Source organism: Arachis duranensis, chromosome 1, assembly GCF_000817695.3.
Source record: "Arachis duranensis cultivar V14167 chromosome 1, aradu.V14167.gnm2.J7QH, whole genome shotgun sequence".
Classification (NCBI taxonomy): Eukaryota; Viridiplantae; Streptophyta; class Magnoliopsida; order Fabales; family Fabaceae; genus Arachis; species Arachis duranensis.
The window spans coordinates 66,931,351-66,953,670 of record NC_029772.3 but is presented as its reverse complement, the minus strand read 5'-3'; the positions used below and the strand labels follow the sequence as shown (position 1 = coordinate 66,953,670).

The 22,320-nt window shown below is 38.7% G+C and overlaps 1 protein-coding gene across 1 annotated transcript; it reads right to left on the bottom strand.

The window, feature by feature from the left end:
- Window positions 1-17,019: 17,019 nt before the first annotated feature.
- On the bottom strand, window positions 17,020-17,688 carry LOC107494548 (uncharacterized). Its single transcript, XM_016115597.1, has 2 exons — window positions 17,288-17,688; window positions 17,020-17,218 (listed from the first exon to the last, which is right to left on the bottom strand). The coding sequence occupies exons 1-2, from the start codon at window positions 17,686-17,688 to the stop codon at window positions 17,020-17,022; spliced, it is 600 nt and encodes a 199-aa protein (XP_015971083.1).
- Window positions 17,689-22,320: the final 4,632 nt, after the last annotated feature.

The window sequence follows — 22,320 nt, the reverse complement described above, 5'->3', positions numbered from 1 at the left end:
ATTGGTTAGTTGTCTTGGAAAAGAAACTCTCCATAATTGGATCTCTTCGGAACCTTGGAAAAGGAATGAAGAGATCATGCTAGAAATGCTTTCTCGTGCTAGATCAAGTTGGGTTTGGATGGATATGTGACTATAATCCTCTCAACACTTGATTTGGGAAATGCATGTGGTATAATCAGTGACCATACTTCATCTCTTCTCATGAGCAATTGACCAAGGAATTGGCTATTGATCAAGATTTGAGAGATTGAATTACAAGAAATTGTAATTCAATCACTTAAGATTGCCAAGGAGATCAATGAGTGCATTGATTGAGGAAGAGATGAGAATGAACTTGATCCGGATGATTGCAATATCTCTCGATCCCAATGTTCATTTTATTTTTAGTTCTTACATTTACTTTTCTTGCCATTTTACTTTTCTGCACTTTATTGCTTTCTTTACTTTTCTGTCAATTTACAATTCCTGCTGCTCCTCATCCAAATCTGAATCGTCTAACTAGGATAATCAATTAACCATTGATTGGTTAATCCATTAATCTCTGTGGGATTCGACCTCACTCTATTGTGAGTTTTACTTGACGACAATTCGGTACACTTGCCGAAGGGAGATTTGTTGCAAGACAAATTTCCACCTGCATCATAGTGAATGGGTAAGCCCGATCCAGGTTGTTCCAACAAAATCAGGCATCACTGCAGTCACAAAGGACGATGGTGAAGTGGTCACCAAGAGAGTACAAAATGCATGGCGAGTGTGCATCGACTACAGAAGGTTGAATGCCGCTACAAGAAAGGACCACTACCCTTTGCCCTTTATCGATCAGATGCTGGACCGTTTGGCAGGTAAATCCCATTATTATTTTCTTGATGGATTCACTGGTTACTTCGAGATTCATCTTGCTCATGAGGATCAGGAAAAGACTATATTTACTTGTCCTTTTGGCACCTTTGCCTACAAAAGGATGCCATTTGGACTATGTAATGCACCCGCTACTTTTCAGCGGTGCATGACCAGCGTCTTTTCTGATATAATGAAAAATTGTCTAGAAGTCTTTATGGATGACTTTAGTGTTTATGGAACTTCTTTTTATTGTTGCTTGGAGAACTTGGCCAAGGTATTAGCTAGATATGTTGACACCAACCTTGTTTTGAATTTTGAAAAATGTCATTTTATGGTGAGACAAGGTATAGTGTTAGGACGTGTAGTATCTCATGAAGGAATTTCTGTAGACCCGGCCAAGGTCGATGTTATCACCACTTTATTTCACCCCTCATCTGTGAGGGAGGTCTGCTCATTTTTAGGACATGCAGGATTCTATAGGCACTTTATCAAGGATTTCAGCAAGATTGCTTTACCATTGTCGCACCTACTCTAAAAAGATGTGGATTTTGAGTTTGATGGTGAATGTGTGAAAGCTTTTGAAGAGTTAAAGAGAGCTCTTACCACAGCACCGATTGTGCGTGGCCCCAACTAGACGTTGCCATTTGAGATAATGTGTGATGCGTCAAACCAAGCTATAAGTGTCACACTTGCATAGCGCGATGGTAAACTCCCTTATGTCATTGCATACTCTTCTAAAACACTTGATGCAGTACAATCCAACTATACCACTACCGAAAAAGAACTCCTAGCTGTTGTTCATACTTTAGATAAATTTAGATCTTATTTGATAGGGTCAAAAATAGTGGTATACACGGATCATGCAACTCTGAAATACTTATTGTGAAAGAATGAGTCAAAACCTAGACTCATACGTTGGATCTTGCTTTTGCAAGAATTCGACATTGAGATTAGGGACCGGAGTGGATCTCAAAACTTGGTTGCGGATCATTTAAGCCGCCTTGAGAATTTAAAATATGATCCATTCCCAATCAATGACTCATTCCTATTGGATAGTTTACATGCTGTGTCGGATAGCTTTCCTTGGTTTGCCCCAATAGCGAACTACTTGGTTGCGAAACTCTTCCCCCTCAACTTTTCTAAACACCAAAGGGATAAGATGAGGAGTGATTCTAAATATTACATTTGGGATGACTCTCACTTGTGGAAGAGGGGAGTAGACCAAGTAATTCGAAGATGTGTCCCGGAGTCTGAAATCCAATCCATTATTGAAGCCTCTCATTCGTCCGAATTTGGTGGCCACTTTGGCCCACAAAAGACCGCCAAAAAGGTGTTGGATTGTGGATTCTGGTGGCCAACTTTATTCAAGGACACTAACCGATTATGTGTGTCTTGCCATCAGTGTCAAAAGTCGGGAAACACATCCCAAAGGGATGAAATGCCTCAACAACCTATGTTGTTTTGTGAGATATTTGATGTGTGGGGCATTGACTTTATGGGACCATTTTCTAACTCAAGTGGGTATCTATATATATTTTGTTAGCGGTTAACTACGTATCAAAGTGGGTAGAAGCCATACCTATCCGCCTTGACAATGCCAATACCGTCATTTCTTTCATTAGGAATAACATTGTATGCCGCTATGGGTCTCCACGAGAAATCGTGAGCTACCAAGGATCCCACTTTTGTAACAGGAAGGTAGAGGCACTGCTCAAGCGCTATGGAGTGGTGCATAAGATTGCCACCGCTTATCATCCACAAACCAACGGACAAGCAGAACACCGGGAGATTAAAAGAATCTTGGAGAAAGTAGTCAATCCGGAAAGGAAGGATTGGAGCGTCCGGTTAGGAGATGCACTATGGGCGTATAGAACGGCCTACAAGACTCCATTAGGGATGAGTCCCTTCTGGATTGTCTATGGAAAGGCATGCCACCTTCCATTGGAAATTGAGCACAGAGCCTATTGGGCGGTAAAGCAATGCAACATGGATTTGACCCAAGCAGGAGTAGCCAGAAAACTACAGTTATAGGAGCTCGAATGTTTGAGGAACGAAGCATATTAGAATGCCCAGATCTACATAGAGAAGACTAAAGCATTCCATGACCATCACATCTGGAAAAAGGACTTTTAAGAAGGTGATGAGGTGCTCTTATACAATTCGAGGCTTCATTTCATGCCTGGCAAGCTCCGCTCTAGATGGGAAGGACCTTTCAAGGTAAAAGAGATAAAGCCCTATGGAGTGGTGGAATTGTTTGATCCTAAAAGTGAAGCAACCTTCAAGGTGAATGGACATAGAGTGAAGAAGTACCATGGGGAGCTAGAGGTGTTCCTATTGGAGGATGCACCTAAAGAAGGAGAAATTTGAGTGACTAACCGTCCAACTTAAGGATGTTAAAGAAAAGTGCTTGGTGGGAGGTACCCTACCATGGTAAGATCTTTCTTGTGTATACCACCTTGCTTTTTGTTAAGATTCTTGAGAATTTTGTGATTTCTTGATGTTGTTGATTGCATAGGAATTCTAGTTGTTGTTATTTTTATTGGTTAACTAGGATGTTTAGAAAAATTTCATCATTTTGGTATGGATAACTTATTGAAATAGAGAGGATGCTATGTTATGAATGATTTATGAATTTGTGAGGTGTTCTCTTGCAAGCTAGCTAAAATACCTACCAAAACAAAAGAAAAAAAGAGAGAGAAAAGGCAGTTGGGCACCGGCGCGCCAGCGCACTGCGCACGTCCGCGCCGGTGGTGCATTTCTACCCTTGGGCCTAAAACTCGAGAGTCATGCTCACTTCATGCCCATCTCATGCCAACCCCCACGCGCTAGCGTACATGCCGCTAGCGCGCCAACTTGCAACTTAGCAATCGACGCGCCAGTGCACTGCACGCGTGTGCGCCGATGGTGTGATCAGATCTCTCTGGTACAAATTCCAGAGAGTGGTGCCATGTTCGTGCCCAGCCTGTGTCCGCACTGATGCGTCCGCGCACTTCGCGCGTCCGCACCGGTAGCTAACACCATCATGCACGCGTCAGCGCAGTGTGCGCGCCCACGCGCATGAGCTGCATGCCAACTCTGGTATAAAAACCAGAGAGTTATGCCAACTCTGTGTCAGTTTTGTGCCAGGAGCACATCTGTACTTGCCCGAACGCGCCAAGGACGCGCTCGCGTCCCTTGCTATTTCTTCACCTGCGGGTTAGCGCATGGTGCGCGCACGCACAGGATGCGCGAATCAGTTTTAAAGCTGCGCGCCCTGCTTCTTCACCCCTCCTATTTTCTTTCTTAACTCCCTCTTCTTCTTTCTCCATCACCCCTCTTATCCTCTTCTCTATCAAATCTCCACCACCATTGTCTCCAGTGGCACTACATCTCTTCCATCTCCTTCTTATCTTTCACAAGAACATTAACCTTGTTCTTTTACACCTCTCAAGGTTCTACTTCCTCCCTATCTCATGTATTGCTTTCTTTGCATCATTTCTTTTTCTAGTTAGACTCTTTCATGTTGATTTATTTATTCTCTCTTTTAGTCACTTGATTACACCACTTGCTTTTTACTTGTTTACTCTTCTTTCTTTGTTATTCCCATGGATGTTGAATTTGAACTTTGATTACTTTAATGGATCTTCTTGATTGCTATTATTATCTTTGTGATGATGTTGTGTGATAATTCCTACTTCATTTTGGACTTCTAATTGGTTGAGTATCTCTTAATTGTTCATTGCTTGTTAATTTCATACCAAGTGTTCAAGAAAATGCACATATGCCATCTTGGGTAATTCTAATCATATATCTTCAATTTCATGCTCCCTCCTCATTCACTCGCTCTCTTCTAAGTGCATTGAACACATTTTACTTATTACTCGCTAATTAGACACTCATTGAACATGACTTGCTCTTTGTTTTGGATGCTTGAGATCATTCCACTCATGCCATGTTGCATGCTTTACTTTCTCATGCATCCCATGCCAAGTGTTATGACCCGTGCTTCTATGACTACTTTGTTGCACTATTCTTTTTGGGCACACATCCCACTTGCATGTCTATTAAGTTGATCCTTTGAGTTTGACAACTTCCTTCTTCTCCTTCCTTTTCAGGATGGCCACCACGACAGGCAAGGAGAAAGCTTCAAGGAAACCAGCCGCAAAGAGGGCACTCCCAAAGTCACGCTCTAAGGTACACTCTTCATTAGGAGCCAAACCCCTATCTTAGAAGGCGAAAGTACCCGCTCCTATTGATGATAATGAAAAGCGCAAACCAGCAAAAGACTCTTCAAGGTTCCCCAACCGCTTCTGTGAACTTATGTTTCCCTTCATGGTTGAGAGGAACTATCATGCTGAGCATCTACTCGCTCCACCGGACAAAGTTGCTCCTTATATTCTACCCCGCATTGAACAGCGAGGATGGGAGTTTCTTCTGAGAAAACCACAAGAGGTTAACCTCTCATGGATGGTAGAATTCTACACTAACTACCATCTTCCCTCTTTTCAATCGGTATACGTGCCCCAGAAGCAAGTCTCGGTGTCGAAAGAGGCTATTTAGCAAGTGCTTAATGTCCTACTAGTACCAAGTGACATGGATGGCTACCAAGAGGTCTTACGTCAGCGGGAGAAGTTTGGATTTGATTGAAACTCGATCCTCCAAGTCATTGTTGAACCGGGAGCATCTTGGACCCATGGTCGGCTCCGAATGCGACCCAAGTGCATTGATGCACATTCCCTCATTGTGGAAGCTAGGGCTTGGGCTCAGATCCTATCTCACTATGTCCTACCTAGCACCCACAAATCATCCTTCACGACGGATCTCACCTTGCTTGTTTGGTGTGTCCTCACTGGGAGACCGGTGAACATTCCGCTTCTTGTCAAGCAAGCGATGGGTCAAATCTATGACTGTGGCAATTCACCATTTCCAGCTTTGGTATCTGATTTAGTTGCTGCTACAGGTATCCCTTGGGAAGCCACGGACACAAAAGCTATAATTCCGGCTAAGGACGATGTGGTCCCAACTGGAAAATACTTACATCTTCCCATGAACAACCCAAGCCTTGACATAGCCACACCACCTATTGTTCCTCCCATCTCATCATCACCACTGCAGCAAAGATCCACTCATCAAGGGATAGAAGATCTACACCGGAAGATTGATAGATATGAGCAGCGCAAGAAACGCCGATACACTTACATCAAGAAGCTTCTGCGTTGTGTTTCCCCTAGCATGGAGGAACCCGAAATATCCACATCCACCTCCAACCCAAGTGATGGGTGCTCTGATGAAGAGGAGAGTGACGGTTCCGGTTCCCTTGTGCATTCTTAGTAGCACGGATGACCGTGCTAAATTCTAAGTGTGGGGAGGTCGTTCGACCGATCTCCATGGGTAACACTCTCTTCCCTTCAATACCCATGGATTTATTTCTTGCTCAGTAGTTAGTACATTGCATGTGTAGTTAGTCTTGCATGTAAATATTCCTTGCATGATAGTTAGTCTCTATAGAATTGCTTGGTCAAATAATAACTTCTTTTCCAAGAAACCGTATTTTGGGGTATGCTACCCTACCAAAAATTTTTATGTTGAACTTGCTTCAAGAATGTATTTTGGAACATAGTGATTGAGCTAAGAACACAAGCATGTAAGTTTTTAGCCTATTGTATGGTTACATATTTTAACTATTAATTCCCATTCTTGTGTGCATTATTCTCTCTCTATGATTGCAATCGTTGCTTTGCCTGATTTTATATGTCCATTACTTTGTGTATGAATGCATTTACATGATTGAGGCCATCATTTCAATAGTAATTCTTCCCAAATGGCCTTAACCCTTTTATCTACAATTGCTAACCAAATTTGAGCCTATGATAAACCCTCTTTATTCCTAAAAAGAGCACATCAACAACCCTAAGCGAAAAACCATGAATGTCCCTAAATTTGGATCCTTGATTAGCTTAGGAGAATTAAGATTTGTATCATTCGATTGGGAGGGTACACTTGGGAACCTGGGTAGATATAGAGGTGTATTGTAATTGAAAACTATGGAATTTGGGAACATACTCATGTATTGAATGATTGAACTATATGCATTGAAACTTTTGTACATGAACCCCAAGGAAAAGGGGACTAAAAAAAAATGAAAGGCAATGAAAGGGGACAAAAAAATGCCCTAAGACAAGTAGTAAAAACAATGCATATGGGATATGAATTGAAAGGAATGCATGAGTGTGCAAAAAGTGGAACTCAAGGGTAGCTAGGTAATGTATTATAGTTGTATAGGTTGTTTTATGTGTCTGAAGAGCGGATAATTTATACGCTTTTTGGCATTGTTTTTAGGTAGTTTTTAGTAGGATCTAGCTACTTTTAGGGATGTTTTCATTAGTTTTCATGCAAAATCCACATTTCTAGACTTTACTATGAGTTTTTGTGTTTTTCTGTGATTTCAAGTATTTTCTGGATGAAATTGAGGGACCTTAGCAAAAATCTGATTCAGGATGACAAAGGACTGCTGATGCTGTTGGATTCTGACCTCCCTGCACTCAAAATAGATTTTCTAGAGCTACAAAACCCCAAATGGCGTGCTCTCAACGGCGTTGGAAAGGAGACATCCAGAGCTTTCCAGAAATATATAATAGTTCATACTTTATTCGAATCACGCAAACTGGCGTTCAACGCCAGTTCCATGCTGCATTTTGGATTCAAACGCCAAAAACACGTCACGAACCAGAGTTAAACGCCATAAACACGTTACAACTTGGCGTTTAACTCCAAAAAAATCCTCTGCATGTGTAAAGCTCAAGCTCAGCCCAAGCACACACCAAAGTAGGCCTGAGAAGTGGATTTCTGCATTAATTACTTATTTTTGTAAACCCTAGTAGCTAGTCTAGTATAAATAGGACATTTGACTATTGTATTAGACATCTTTGGATTATTTTTGGATTACCTTATGATCCTTTGATCACGTTTATGGGGGCTGGCCATTCGGCCATGCCTGAACCTTGATCACTTATGTATTTTCAACGGTAGAGCTTCTACACACCATAGACTAAGGGTGTGGAGCTCTGCTGTACCTCGAGTTTAAATGCAATTACTACTATTTTCTCTTCAATTCAACTTATTCTTGTTCTAAGATATCCGTTGCACTTCAACCTGATGGATGTGATGATCCGTGACACTCATCATCATCCATCCTTATGAACGCGTGACTGACAACAACTTCCGTTCTACCTTAGACCGAGCGTGTGTCTCTTGGATTCCTTAATCAGAATCTTCGTGGTATAAGCTAGAACCCTTTGGCGGTCATTCTTGAGAATCCGGAAATTCTAAACCTTGTCTGTGGTATTCTGAGTAGGATTCAGGGATTGAATGATTGTGACGAGCTTCAAACTCACGATTGTTGGGCATGATGACAAACGTAAAAGAATCAATGGATTCTATTCCGACATGATCGAGAACCTACAGATGATTAGCCGTGCTGTGACAATAGCATCTGGACCTTTTTCACTGAGAGAATGGTAAGTATCCATTGACAACGGTGATGCCCTACATACAGCTTGCCATGGAAAGGAGTATGAAGGATTGAAAGTAAGAAAGCAGTATGTTGTAGAGATTCAACAAGGATAAAGCATCTCCACACACTTATCTGAAATTCCCACCAATGATTTGCATAAGTATTTCTATCTTTATTTTATGTTTTATTTATCTTTATATTCGAAAACTCCATAACCATTTGAATCAGCCTAATTGAGATCTACAAGATGACCATAGCTTGCTTCATACCAACAATCTCCGTGGGATCAACCCTTACTCACGTAAGATTTATTTCTTGGACGACCCAGTGCACTTGCTGGTTAGTTGTGCGGAGTTGTGAAGAAAGTGCTGAGTTAGTAGATGCGCATACCAAGTTGAATGCCATTGTTAGAGATCACAATTTCGTGCACCAAGTTTTTGGCGCCGTTGCCGGGGATTGTTCGAGTTTGGACAACTGACGGTTCATCTTGTTGCTCAGATTAGATAATTTTCTTTTCAAAAATTTTTCAAAAACCATTTAATAATTTTTTTATTTTATTTTTATTTGTTTTCATTTTCTAAAAATAATTTTCAAAAAAAATAAAAAAATATTTTATGTTTCTTGTTTGAGTCTAGAGTCAAATTTTAATTTTGGTGTCAATTGCATGTTTTTAAAATTTATGCATTCTTTTTTTCGAAAATTCATGCATGTGTTCTTCATGATCTTCAAGTTATTCTTGATAAGTCTTCTTGTTTGATCTTTAAATTTTCTTGTTTTGTGTCTTTTGTTGTTTTTCATATGCATTCTTGCATTCATAGTGTCTAAACATGAAAAATCTCCAAGTTTGGTGTCTTGCATGTTTTTCTTTTCTTGAAAATTTTTCAAAAATAAGTCTTGATGTTCATCTTGATCTTCAAAGTGTTCTTGGTGTTCATCTTGACATTCATAGTGTTCTTGCATGCATCATGTGTTTTGATTCATAATTTTCATGTTATGAGTCATTTTTGTGTTTTTCTCTCTCATCATTAAAAATTCAAAAAATCAAAAAATATCTTTTCCTTATTTTTCTCAAAATTTCGAAAATTTGAGTTGACTTAGTCAAAATTTTTTAAAACTTAGCTATTTCTTATAAGTCAAGTCAAATTTTTAATTTTAAAAATCTTATCTTTTCAAAATCTTTTTCAAAAATCAAATCCTTTTTATTTTTCTATTATTTTCAAAAATTTTTAAAATTTATTTTCAAAATCTTTTTCTTATCTTTATTTCAAAATTTCAAAAACTTTACTAACAATTAATGTGATTGATTCAAAAATTTGAAGTTTGTTACTTTCTTGTTAAGAAAGGTTCAATCTTTAAATTCTAGAATCATATCTTTTAGTTTCTTGTTAGTCAAGTAATCAATTCTAATTTTAAAAATTAAATCTTTTTCAAAATATCTTTTTCAATCATATCTTTTTAAAATATATTTTCTAACTTCTTATCTTTTCAAAATTGATTTTCAAATCTTTTTCAACTAACTAATTGACTTTTTGTTTGTTTCTTATATTTTTCAAAACCACCTAACTACTTCCTCTTCTCTAATTTTCGAAAATTCCTTCCTCTTTTTCAAAACTTTCTTAATTAACTAATTGTTTAAAATTTTAATTTTAATTTTAATTCTTCTCTTAATTTTCGAAAATCACTAACCCTTTTTCAAAATTTATTTTCGAAATTATCTCCCTCTCATCTTCTTCCATTTATTTATTTATTTACTAACACTTCTTTTCATCTCAAGAATTCGAACCTATCTTCACCCTTGTGTTTGGATTCTTACCTTTTCCTTCTTCTATTCTTTTCTTCTTCTACTATCATAAAGGAATCTCTCTACTATGGTAAAGAGGATCCCTATTATTATTTTCTGTTCCCTTCTTTTTCATATGAGCAGGAGCAAAGACAAGAACATTCTTGTTGAAGCAGATCCTAAACCTGAAAGGACTCTGAAGAGGAAACTAAGAGAAGCTAAATTACAACAATCCAGAGACAACCTTACAGAAATTTTCGAAAAAGAAGAGGAGATGGCAGCCGAAAATAATAATGCAAGGAGAATGCTTGGTGATTATACTACACCTACTCCAAGTTTGATGGAAGAAGCATCTCAATCCCTACCATTGGAGCAAAAAATTTTGAGCTGAAACCTCAACTAGTCGCTCTAATGCAATAGAACTACAAGTTCCATGGACTTCCATCAAAAGATCCCTACTAGTTTTTAACTGAGTTCTTGCAGATATGCGAGACTGTTAAGACTAATTGAGTAGATCCTGAAGTCTACAGACTCATGCTTTTCCCTTTGCTGTAAGAAACAGAGCTAGAACATGGTTAGACTCACAACCTAAAGATAGCCTGGACTCTTGGGATAAGCTGGTCACGGCCTTCTTGGCTAAGTTTTTTCCTCCTCAAAAGCTGAGCAAGCATAGAGTGGATGTTCAAACCATCAAACAAAAAGATGGTGAATCCCTCTATGAAGCTTAGGAAAGATACAAACAGATGACCAAAAGCTATCCTTCTGACATGCTTTCAGAGTGGACCATTCTGGATATATTCTATTATGGTCTATCTGAATTCTCTAAGATGTCACTGGACCATTCTGCAGATGGATCCATTCACCTAAAGAAAACGCCTGCAGAAGCTCAAGAACTTATTAACATGGTTGCAAACAACCAATTCATGTACACTTCCGAGAGTAATGGGACACCTCAGAGGAAGGGAGTTCTTGAAATTGATGCTCTGAATGCCATATTGGCTCAGAATAAAATGTTGACTCAGCAAGTCAACATGATTTCTCAAAGTCTGAATGGATGGCAAAATGCATCCGACAGTACTAAAGAGTCATATTCTGAAGAAGAAGCTTATGATCTTGAGAACCCTGCAATAGCAGAGGTAAATTACATGGGTGAACCTTATGGAAACACCTATAATGCTTCATGGAGAAATCATCCAAATTTCTCATGGAAGGATCAACAAAAGCCTCAAGAAGGCTTTAATAATGGTGGAAGAAATAGGTTCAGCAATAGCAAGCCTTTTCCATCATCTTCCCAGCAATAGACAGAAAATTCTGAGCAGAGCACCTCTAGCTTAACAAACATAGTCTCTGATATGTCTAAGCCACTTTAAGTTTCATGAGTGAAACAAGGTCCTCCATTAGAAATCTAGAGGCACAAGTGGGCCATCTGAGTAAGAAAATCACTGAAACTCCTCCTAGTACTCTCCCAAGCAATACTGAAGAGAATCCAAAAAGAGAGTGCAAGGCCATTGACATAATCAACATGGCCGAACCTAGAGTGGAAGGAGAGGACATAAATCCCAATGAGGAAGACCTCATGGGACATCTCCCAAACAAGAAGGAGTTCTCTATTGAGGACCTAAAGGAATCTGAAGGTCATATAGAGACCATAGAGATCCCATTAAACCTCTGATAAACCACTACTTTATGGTTTATATTGTATTTAATTGAGTGTTTTTTTCAAGCTTTTCACCCACTTCTTCATAGGATTTGCATGATTTTACAATTCCTTCCTAGTTTAGTTCTATGATTGAAAACATGCTTCTTTGGTCTTAATTTAGCTAATCTTAATCCTCTCTTATTACCATTCGATGCCTTGATCTGTGTGTTAAGTGTTTCAGGCTCCATAGGGCAGGAATGGCTTAGAGAATGAGGAGGAAACGTGCAAAAATGGAAGGAACACAAGGAATTGAGGAAATGACCAGTGAGAAGTCACGCGGTCGCAAGGCTCACGCGGCCGCGCAAAATGGAAGAAATCAGAGTGATGCGTTCGTGTGCCTGACGCGAACGCGTGGATTGGAAGCTGCACGAACGACGCGAATGCTTGGACGATGCGCACGCGTGGTACGAAAAAACGCTGAGTGACGCGATCGCGTGGACGACACAGACGCGTGACGTGTGCGATCTGCAGAATTACAAAAGTCGCTGGCAGAGATACTAGGCCATATTTCAACCCAGTTTTCAGCCCAGAAACACAGATTAAAGTCAGGGAACATGCAGAGACTTAAGAGGAGGAGAGATGTAATCATTACTAACAATTTTAGGTTTAGATGTAGTTTTTAGTGAGAGAGGTTCTCTCCTCTCTCTTAGGATTTAAGATTAGGATTTCTATTAGGATTAGGATTGTTTCTTCATACCAGGTTTAATGATTTATGTTTCTCTTCTATTTTTGTTTACTCTGAAGCTTTTATTTGTGTTTGATTTATGTTGCCCAATTGGCTTATGAATATTGTCCATGTTAGAATTGACATCTTCATTCAATATAATTTGAGGTATTCCGGATATTTATGATTTCAATTTAGCTTTTTATATTCTTGGCTTTAATTGATTAATTGGTAACTTTTGAGTTATCAAACTCATTATCGATTGAAAATTGGAATTCTTCAAGAATTAACTCGAGTTCCAATAACTCTAGCCTTTTCCAAGGAAAGACAAGGACCTGAGGAACCAAACTTATTCCATCCACTTGACTTACCTTCATAGTTCGAGGTTAACTTAGTGGGAGAAAAATCCAATTCTCGTCGCAATTGATAAGGATAATTGGGATAGGACTTCCAGTTTTCATACCTTGCCAAGAGTTTTATTAGTTTTTAATTTATTAATTCTTGCAATCTATTTCTCTTGCTTAAAACCTTTTTCAAACCCAAACACTATTTTTCCATAACCAATAATAAATCATACTTCCCTGCAATTCCTTTAGAAGACGACCCGAGGTTTAAATACTTCAGTTTATAAATTTATTGGGTTTTGTTACTTGTAAAAACCATAACGTTTGTACGAAGGGATTTTCTGTTGGTTTAGAATCTATACTCACAACGTGACTATATTTTACAAAATTCTTTACTAGCAAAAATCCCAACGTCAAAATGGCGTCGTTGCCGGGGAATTGCAAACATGTGCTTTATTATTGGTTATTGTAAATAATTTTCAAAATATATATCTATCTTATCTTATTTTTTTTCAAAAATATCTTATCTTATTTTTTCAAAAAAAAATCAACTCTTTTTCAAAATATTTTATTTTTGTTAGTTTTTGTTTTTTATTTTCTCCTACTACTATGATCTCTCACCCCTTTGGCTATGAGTCTGGTTACAACTATGTTGCAGGAAGAGAAAGCTATAACATGAATATGCATCAAGGTCAAAGCAATCAAAGATGGACGGAGCCAAGAGGATCTGATCAACCCTTTAAGTGACAACACCTTCCAAGATATCATGGACGAAGACCATTCTATAATGCATACCAAGATGATAGGTATGGTGGACCCCCTTGTAGTTACCAACAAGCTCCATCATATGCCAATTAACCACCTCCTCAACATAGCTTTGAACCACCACACTCACAAGTCCCTTTCCATCATTCACCTCCATATGACCCCAATCCTTATTCACCACACCAACCACCATATGAACCATACCCAGAACCACCACCTCAATATACACCATCTCCATATCCTTATGATGTGCGGAAAACGATCCGACACAAAACTCACTGGCAAGTGCACCGGGTCGCATTAAGTAATAAAACTCACGGGAGTGAGGTCGATCCCACAGGGATTGAAGGATTGAGCAATTTTAGTTTAGTGATTGGTTTAGTCAAGCGAATCAAGATTTAGTTGAGAGATTTGTGATTAACAGAATTTAAATTGCATGGAAAGTAAAGGGAATGGGTAAATTGCATGAAATTAAAGAGAATTGAAATTTAAAGTGCTGAATCTTAAAGAACAAGTAATGTAAATTGCAGAAACTTAAATTGCAAGGAAAGATGACTTGGATTGAATCGGATCTTAGAACAGAAATGTAAATGAGATTGAAAAGCATTAAACAGGGAATGTAAAATTGGGATTCAGATCTCAGGACCCAAGAGACTAGATAACCAGGTCTAGATCTCAACGCCTTCCTAGATCCAACAAAAACAATTGCAAAGTAAATGAGGAATTGTAAATTGCAAAGAAAGTAGAAGAAGAAGAAAATAACAGAAACGGAAATTCAATTATGCAGTAAAATGAAACAGAGAGATCTTAGGATGAGATTGAAACAAAATTCCTCCAATTCTCCAACCAAAGATCCAAGACAGTTGTAATTGAAATTGAAAGCAAGAAAACTGAGAGGAAGGGAATTCACTTCTCCTTCCCCGAGACTTAGAAATTAAAATTCACTCAACACCCCCAAAAACTCTCCAAAAACTCTCAATGAAAACTAAAAGGAAAGCTTTTCTAAAACTTCAAATCCTAAGCTATTTATACACTTTCTTTACATGATCCTAGAGCCTTCAATTGGGCCTTGGCCTTGATGGAGTTGGGTTGAATTAGGCCTCTGTTGCTTGCTCTTGGTGTTGGGAAGAAGTCCACTTGTGAACCGGGCCATGCAACTTTCACGTTTGAGCCAACGTTTGAGGTCAAACGTTGACTCAAACGTTGCCTTATGAACGATGATGCAGAGGCCAGAGTTGCTGTCATCCACGTTTGGCTCAACGTTTGAGGTCAAACGTGAGCTCAAACGTGGAGCCCCCATGCCTTCTTTTTGGCCAACATTTGGCCCAACGTTTGAGGTCAAACGTTGGCGCAAACGTGGCTCAATTAGCTCATCAATCAGGGGTGTTATTCCGTGCTTCTATTTGCCAAAATGTAGCCAACGTTTGCCTCAACGTTTGAGGTCAAACGTTGGCTCAAACGTCGCTGCCAAAAGCTCAATCTCCTTCTTTTTGGCGCCAACGTTTGACCTCACGTTTGAGGCAAACGTTGGCGCAAACGTTGCCTTCCCTTGGTGCATATGCCATGCCAACGTTTGCCTCCAAGTATGAGGCAAACTTGGTCGCAAACGTTGGCCTCCCCTGGTGCATGTGCTATGCCAATGAATGCTAATATTCATTCATTTGTTCATTGGCAATTAAAAATCATGCATGTATTCATTCATTAATTAATAAAGCCAATTGCATTAACGTTGAAAGGGCTTGATATGTTCCTTAGCCAATTTGACTTTAATATTGCATGCTTATATTGGCTTTATTAATTAATGCCAATGTATTAACGTAGCATTCATTCTTTAATGATCAAATGCTTTATACATGCATTAATTTTTATTAGCAATGCTAATTAATGAACTTGAACGTTCATTCATGTAATGCCATGATGCATGCATAAGCATTAATGCATGTCAGTTCATGATGCAAACTTTTCATGCATGCATGCATATGTTATTGATGCATGTGCCAAGATTTTATGATCATGGGCCACACTTTTTCCTTCCTTAGGCCATGCTTTTTTTGTTTCTTTCTTTTCTTCACCTACAAGTAATCAAAACAACCAATCAAAGTATCACAAAATTCACAAGGTTTATAAATCAATTAATTATCAATTAAATTTAGCTTAAACCTCATGATTTTGTATCAATTAAAGGGTGGTTGATTGATTCAAAGAATCCATGCATTTCCAATCCAAATTACTAACTTATAGTGCAAGAAAGTGCATAAAACTTATTGGAATCAAAGAAAAAGACTAGTAAAACTAGGCTAAGATGACTTGTCATCACAACACCAAACTTAAAGCTTGCTTGTCCCTAAGCAAGAAAAGAATTTATTGAGAAAAAGAATGAAATGGAAGAGGATGTTTATGCTAGCAGAGTATTATTGGTAGCTCATGGGGTTTTATGCAGATATGTAGCTACTCACTTCTTATTGACATTTAGGCCTAGAAAGTCTCCTCCAAGCATCAAGCAACACACTGCTATGACCTCTCATTATTCCTTTGTCCTTGGTTACTATATTTTTTTTAGCCATTTTGGCTTTTCTCATTCCATTTTTCTTTTCTTTTTAGACAAGGACTTTTATTCAATTGAGATTCATAGACAGTGAGTCACTTTCTATTTAAAAAGAAAACATTCTATTCCTTTTATTCACTAAAAATGAGTCACTCCACAACCGCACATACATACCTCCACTTACTATTATTTGACTCTTAGCTAACAATGAACCATATTACTTCTTGTTTCAAACGTTTCTTTTATTGAATTGAAAAGGCTTAGGGACAGAGCAAGCATTAATTAAGTGAAAGTAAACAAACAAGCACACACTTAGGCTATCTTACTTATTTGTATTTAAAGAACACATTAGCAAGACATACTAGAACTCCTAAATTAAAGCATTTCTCAATGGCCAGAGTCAAGTGTAGATACAACCTGTTGGTTTGCAGCCCTTTCTGTCGTGCCCCTTTTGAGTCATAATGCACAATGTCTTCAAACGGTGGCTAATTGCTTTGGTGTGTGAACACCAGACTTAGTCCCTTGCTACTATTTCCCATGCATCAGATTAACCATATGTGGAATCCTTTTTGTCTTTGCTAAAAGTAATAAAACTAAAAAAACAGACGCTGGCTGGATAGTTTATCTGATTGCTTGGAGCTAGCAAATCTTTATGCGGGGAGTTAGAATGTGCTTTTAAATGAGATTTTTGGTGGGACACCAAACTTAAAATCTTTCAATCTCATTTAAATTGTTTTGGTGTGCAACACCAAACTTAGCTCCTTGCAATACATATAAAACTACTCAACCTTTTTATTGAAATAGTTAGGAAAGAAAACTACCTCAGGTTGGGTTGTCTCCCAACAAGCGCTCTTTTAATGTCACTAGCTTGACATTCTTCAATTTTTTCTTCAGGGACGTTGTAAGCTCTGAACCTCCTTTTCCTTGTCCCAATGTCCTCCTAAGTATAGCTTTGCTCTGTGACCATTTGCTGTGAATTGACTCTTTGTTGCTTCATCCAGCAGTTCAATACTCCCATAAGGGAAAACCTTGGTTACCAGATATGGACCAGTCCATTTGGATTTAAGTTTGCCAGGAAATATCTTGATCCTGGAGTTGTACAAAAGTACTTGCTGCCCAGGTTTGAATTCTTTCTTCATGACCTTCTTGTCATGCCACCTCTTGGCTTTTTCCTTGTATATTTTGGCACTTTCATATGCTTCTAATCTAAATTCATCCAGCTCATTTAACTGCAACAACCTTTTCTCACCTGCTGCTTCAGAGTCAAGGTTTAGGAGTTTAGTAGCCCAAAAAGCTTTGTGTTCAAGCTCCACAGGTAGGTGACATGATTTGCCATATAGTAGTTGAAACGGTGACTTCCCAATGGGAGTTTTGAACTTCCTGTATGCCCAGAGTGCATCCTCTAGCTTCCGAGCCCAATCTTTTCTTGAACTTCCTACTGTCTTTTCTAAAATCTTCTTCAGTTCCCGATTTGCTAATTCAGCCTGTCCATTGGTCTGGGGGTGATATGGCGTGGCTACTTTATGAATCACTCCATATTTATGGAGGAGCTTCTCCATCTATTTGTTGCAAAAATGGCTACCACCGTCACTCACAAGACCCTTGGGAACTCCATATCTAGTGAAAATGTGCTTCTTAAGGAATTGAAGGACAATCTATGCATCACATGTGGTTGTGGCCATAGCTTCCACCCACTTTGAGACGTATTCTACTGCCACCAAAATATATCTGAAAGAATAGGAAGGGGGGAAAGGTCCTATGAAATCAATTCCCCATAAATCAAATAATTCCACTTCCAAAATGAAGTTTTGAGGCATCTCATTCCTTCTCGTCAAGCCTCCTGTTCTCTAGCATTTGTTGCATTGGTGGACAAATTCTCTAGCATCTTTGAAGATAGTTGGCCAATAGAACCCACTCCGTAATATCTTTGCAGCTGTTCTTTCTGGACCAAAATGTCCACCATAGGCTGAGCCATGACAATGCCATAGTATATTTCTTGTTTCACTCTCAGGAACACATCGCCTAATTATTCCTAGTTGAACCAAGTCAATCCATAATAATTTACATCTCTGATCCCTAATGATTTCTCCATCATTAATTCTCATCTCTTTTGTTCTTTAGTTATTTTGAATACCCACTACCCAATTCCCTTTTACTTTCTTGCAATTTATCATTCTGTCACTTATATTCTGCTTCCTACTTCCTGAAATCTATTCCTCTGCTCTCTAAATTCTGCAACATTTACCTTCTTGCAATTTACTTTCCATGTCATTTAAGTTTCTTGCACTTTAATTTTCAATACTTTACTTGCATAATATATAACATGATGCAAGTTTCCCTTCTTTTGTCCAAGCACAGCACCAATTGCAATGTTACTTGCATCACACATGAGTTCAAAAGGTAGTTCCCAATCTGGGGGTGTGATAATTGGTGCTGTTGTGAGTCTGTTTTTTAAAGTTTCAAAGAAATACTGGATTTCATCAAAATCAAAAGGGTTATCAATCATTAATAGATTACTCAAAGGTTTAGCTATTTTAGAAAAATCCTTGATAAACCTTCTATAAAATCCTGCATGCTCCAAGAAACTTCTAACAGCTTTCACATTAGTTGGTGGAGGGAGCTTTTCTATGATTTCCACTTTTGCCTTGTCAACTTCTATCGCTTTTCTTGAAACTTTGTGACCAAGAACAATCCCCTCTCGTACCATGAAATGGCACTTTTCCCAGTTCAAAACCAAATTAGTTTATTGGCATCGTTTCAAGACAAGAGTTAGATGTTGCAAGCATTCATTGAAATTATCACCAAAAACAGAAAAGTCGTCCATGAAGACTTCTAAGAACTTTTCGACCATATCTGAAAAAATAGAGAGCATACACCTTTGAAAAGTGGCTGGGGCATTGCATAGTGCAAATGGCATTCTTCTATAAGCGAAAACTCCAAATGGACAAGTGAATGAAGTCTTTTCTTGGTCCTTTGGATCTACCACTATCTGATTATACCCAGAATAGCCATCCAGGAAGCAATAGTAAGCATGGCCAGCTAATCTTTCAAGCATCTGATCAATAAAGGGAAGAGGGAAATGGTCTTTACGGGTGGCATCATTTAGTCTCCTGTAGTCAATGCACATCCTCCATCCTGTTACAGTTCTTGTGGGAATAAGTTCATTCTTCTCATTAACGACGATCGTCATACCACCCTTCTTTGGTACTACTTGGACTGGACTTATCCATGGGCTGTCAGAGATGGGATAAATTATCCCTGCATTCCACAACTTCACCACTTCCTTTTGGATGACTTCTTTCATAGTGGGATTTAACCTTCTCTGGGGTTGAATCACTGGTTTGGAGTTGTCCTCCAAGAGGATTTTATGCATACACACTGCTGGGCTAATGCCTTTCAGATCTTCAATGGTCCATCCTAGTGCATCCTTGTGGGCCTTGAGTACATCAATAAGTTCTTCTTCTTCCCTTTTTGTTAGGGATGAGTTGATGATCACAGGAAAACTCTCTGATGTGCCAAGGAATGCATATTTGAGATGGGTGGGTAATGGCTTCAGTTCTTATTTTTGTACTTCTTCTTTCTTGTCTGGTTTTGCCTTTTGGTCAGTAGAGATCTCAGCTGCCTGTTCCTTGATTGTCTCTTGACCACTTTCCTCTTCTTGTTCATGCTGGTTGGCTTCCAACACTTCTTCTACCAAGTTTTCTATCATGTCCACTGATGAGCGGATAATTTATACGCTTTTTGGCATTGTTTTTAGTATGTTTTTAGTATATTTTAGTTAGGTTTTAGTATATTTTTATTAGTTTTTAGTTAAAATTCACTTTGCTGGACTTTACTATTTTTAGAGGAATTCAGACTCAATGCCTTTGAAAATGCAAAAATTTATAAGGAAAAGGCAAAGAAGTGGCATGACAAGAAGTTGTCATCCAGAGTCTTTGAGCCAGGACAAAGAGTTCTGCTCTTCAACTCTAAGCTCAGATTGTTTCCAGGAAAACTTAAATCCTGATGGAGGGGTCCGTATGTGATTACAGGAGTATCACCATATGGATATGTTGAGCTTCAGGATATTGATTCTGACAAAAAGTTCATAGTTAATGGACAGAGAATCAAGCATTATCTTGAAAGCAATTTTGAGCAGGAATCCTCAAAACTGAGGCTGGAATGATCCTCAGTAAAGGTCCAGCTAAAGACAATAAAGAAGAATGGGCACCATTCTGGGCGTTTAACGCCAGGTGTGCAGCATCCTGGGCGTTTAGCAAAACGCCCAGTGATAAAGGGAATTTTGGCGTTTAACGCCAGCCAGGGCACCTGGCTGGGCGTTAAACGCCCACATTGGCCAGCAAATGGGCGTTAAACGCCAGAATGGATGCCATTCTGGGCGTTTAACGCCAGAAAGGTGGGGGATCAGGATTTTGCTTTCCAATCAAATTTTTTTCAAACTTTCCTTTTCTTACCTATACTTTTCTACATAAACACATCTCAACCTTTCATCATTCACTTTCAAATCTTTAAAAATCAAAATCATTCTTCAAATCTCTCTCAAATCAATCCTAAATCTTATTCAAAAACTCACCCTTCTCTCAAATTCTCTCCATATCTTCTCAAATCTCCTTTCAATTTTTTTTCGAAATCTCCTCCCCCCTTTATAAAAACACGTTCGGCCTCCTCATTCCCCCACACCATTCGAATTTGCTCTCCTTCTCTCTCTCTTCTTTCCTTTCTTTTGCTTGAGGACAAGCAAACCTCTAAGTTTGGTGTGCTTTTCCGTGATCACTAAGCCAAGATCCATCAAGTTCATGGCTCCTAAGGGAAAACAAACCAATTTAAGAGGAAAGAAAGGGAATAATCCAAAGAATCTTTGGAATCAAGAGAAGTTCTTAACCAAAGAACATGAAGACCATTATCACAAAATAATGGGTCTGAGGTCAGTGATCCCGGAAGTTAAATTTGATCTGAAAGAAGATGAATATCCGGGGATCCAAGAGCAAATTCGAAACAGAGGATGGGAAGTTCTAACCAATCCTGAGATAAAGGTTGGAAGAAATATGGTTTAGGAATTCTACTCAAATTTGTGGCTAACAGATAAGCAAAGAATGACTGGAACTGCTTACCATACTTATAGAATCATGGTCAGAGGGAAAGTTATGTACTTCCATCTGGACAAAATAAGAGAAATCTTCAAATTGCCTCAACTGCAAGATGATCCTGAATCCTTTAATAGGAGAATGGTGAGAGCAGATAGAGGGTTGGATCAAGTTCTAGAGGACGTATGCCTCCCTGGAACTAAGTGGATAAACAATTCTAAGGGTGTCCCAAACCAGCTCAGGAGGGGAGACCTCAAACCAATTGCAAGAGGTTGGCTAGACTTTATTGGGCGTTCCATATTGCCCACTAGCAACCGTTCTGAGGTCACTATCAAGAGAGCAGTGATGATTCATTGCATTATGCTTGGAAAAGAAGTGGAGGTTCATCATGTGATTGCTTGTGAGATCTACACAATTGCAAATAAGAATTCCACTGAAGCCAAATTGGCTTACCCAAGCTTGATCTCCTTGCTCTGTAAAGAGGCTGGGGTAAAGATGGGAGAAGATGAATTCATACCCATTGAACATCCAATCACCAAGAAGTCAATGGAAGGACAAATGCAAGACAACTCTATCAAAAGGAGGGCGCAGGAGTTCCTCCCTGAATTTCCTAAAATTGACTACTGGACCAGCCTAGAAGCATCTATCATCAAGTTATAAGAAACTATGGAGCAACTGAAGGAAGAACAGCAGAATCAGAACTGCATGCTTTGCAAATTGCTGAAGGAACAAGAGAAGCAGGGGCGTGAACTCTAAGAGCTGAAACGCCAGAAATTCTCCCCTCAATTTGAGGGAGCATCCACTTCTCAAAATCAAGGTTGTTGAGTCCTAACTCTGTGGAAACCTCTATCATTAGGAGCCTATTTAAATTTTTTGTTTTTTTGTTTTCTATTTTTTAGTATCATCTTATATCTATTTTTGAGTCTTGTTCTTAATTCATAATTAATAAAAATTTAAAATTCATGTCTTAAAGCTATGAATGTCCTATGAATCCATCACCTCTCTTAAATGAAAAATGCTTTAATCACAAAAGAACAAGAAATACAGGATTTCGAAATTTATCCTTGAAACTAGTTGTTTGATGTGGTGACAATACTTTTTGTTTTC

What these genes read in the sequence shown, in the direction of transcription:
- LOC107494548 (XM_016115597.1), bottom strand. Translation starts at nt 17,688, where the DNA reads ATGGAGAAGCTCCTCCATAAATATGGAGTGATTCATAAAGTAGCCACG. An exon ending in TACAAGGAAAAAGCCAAGAG is followed by an intron (nt 17,219 to 17,287) that starts GTGGCATGACAA and finishes GTACAACTCCAG; the next exon opens with GATCAAGATATTTCCTGGCA.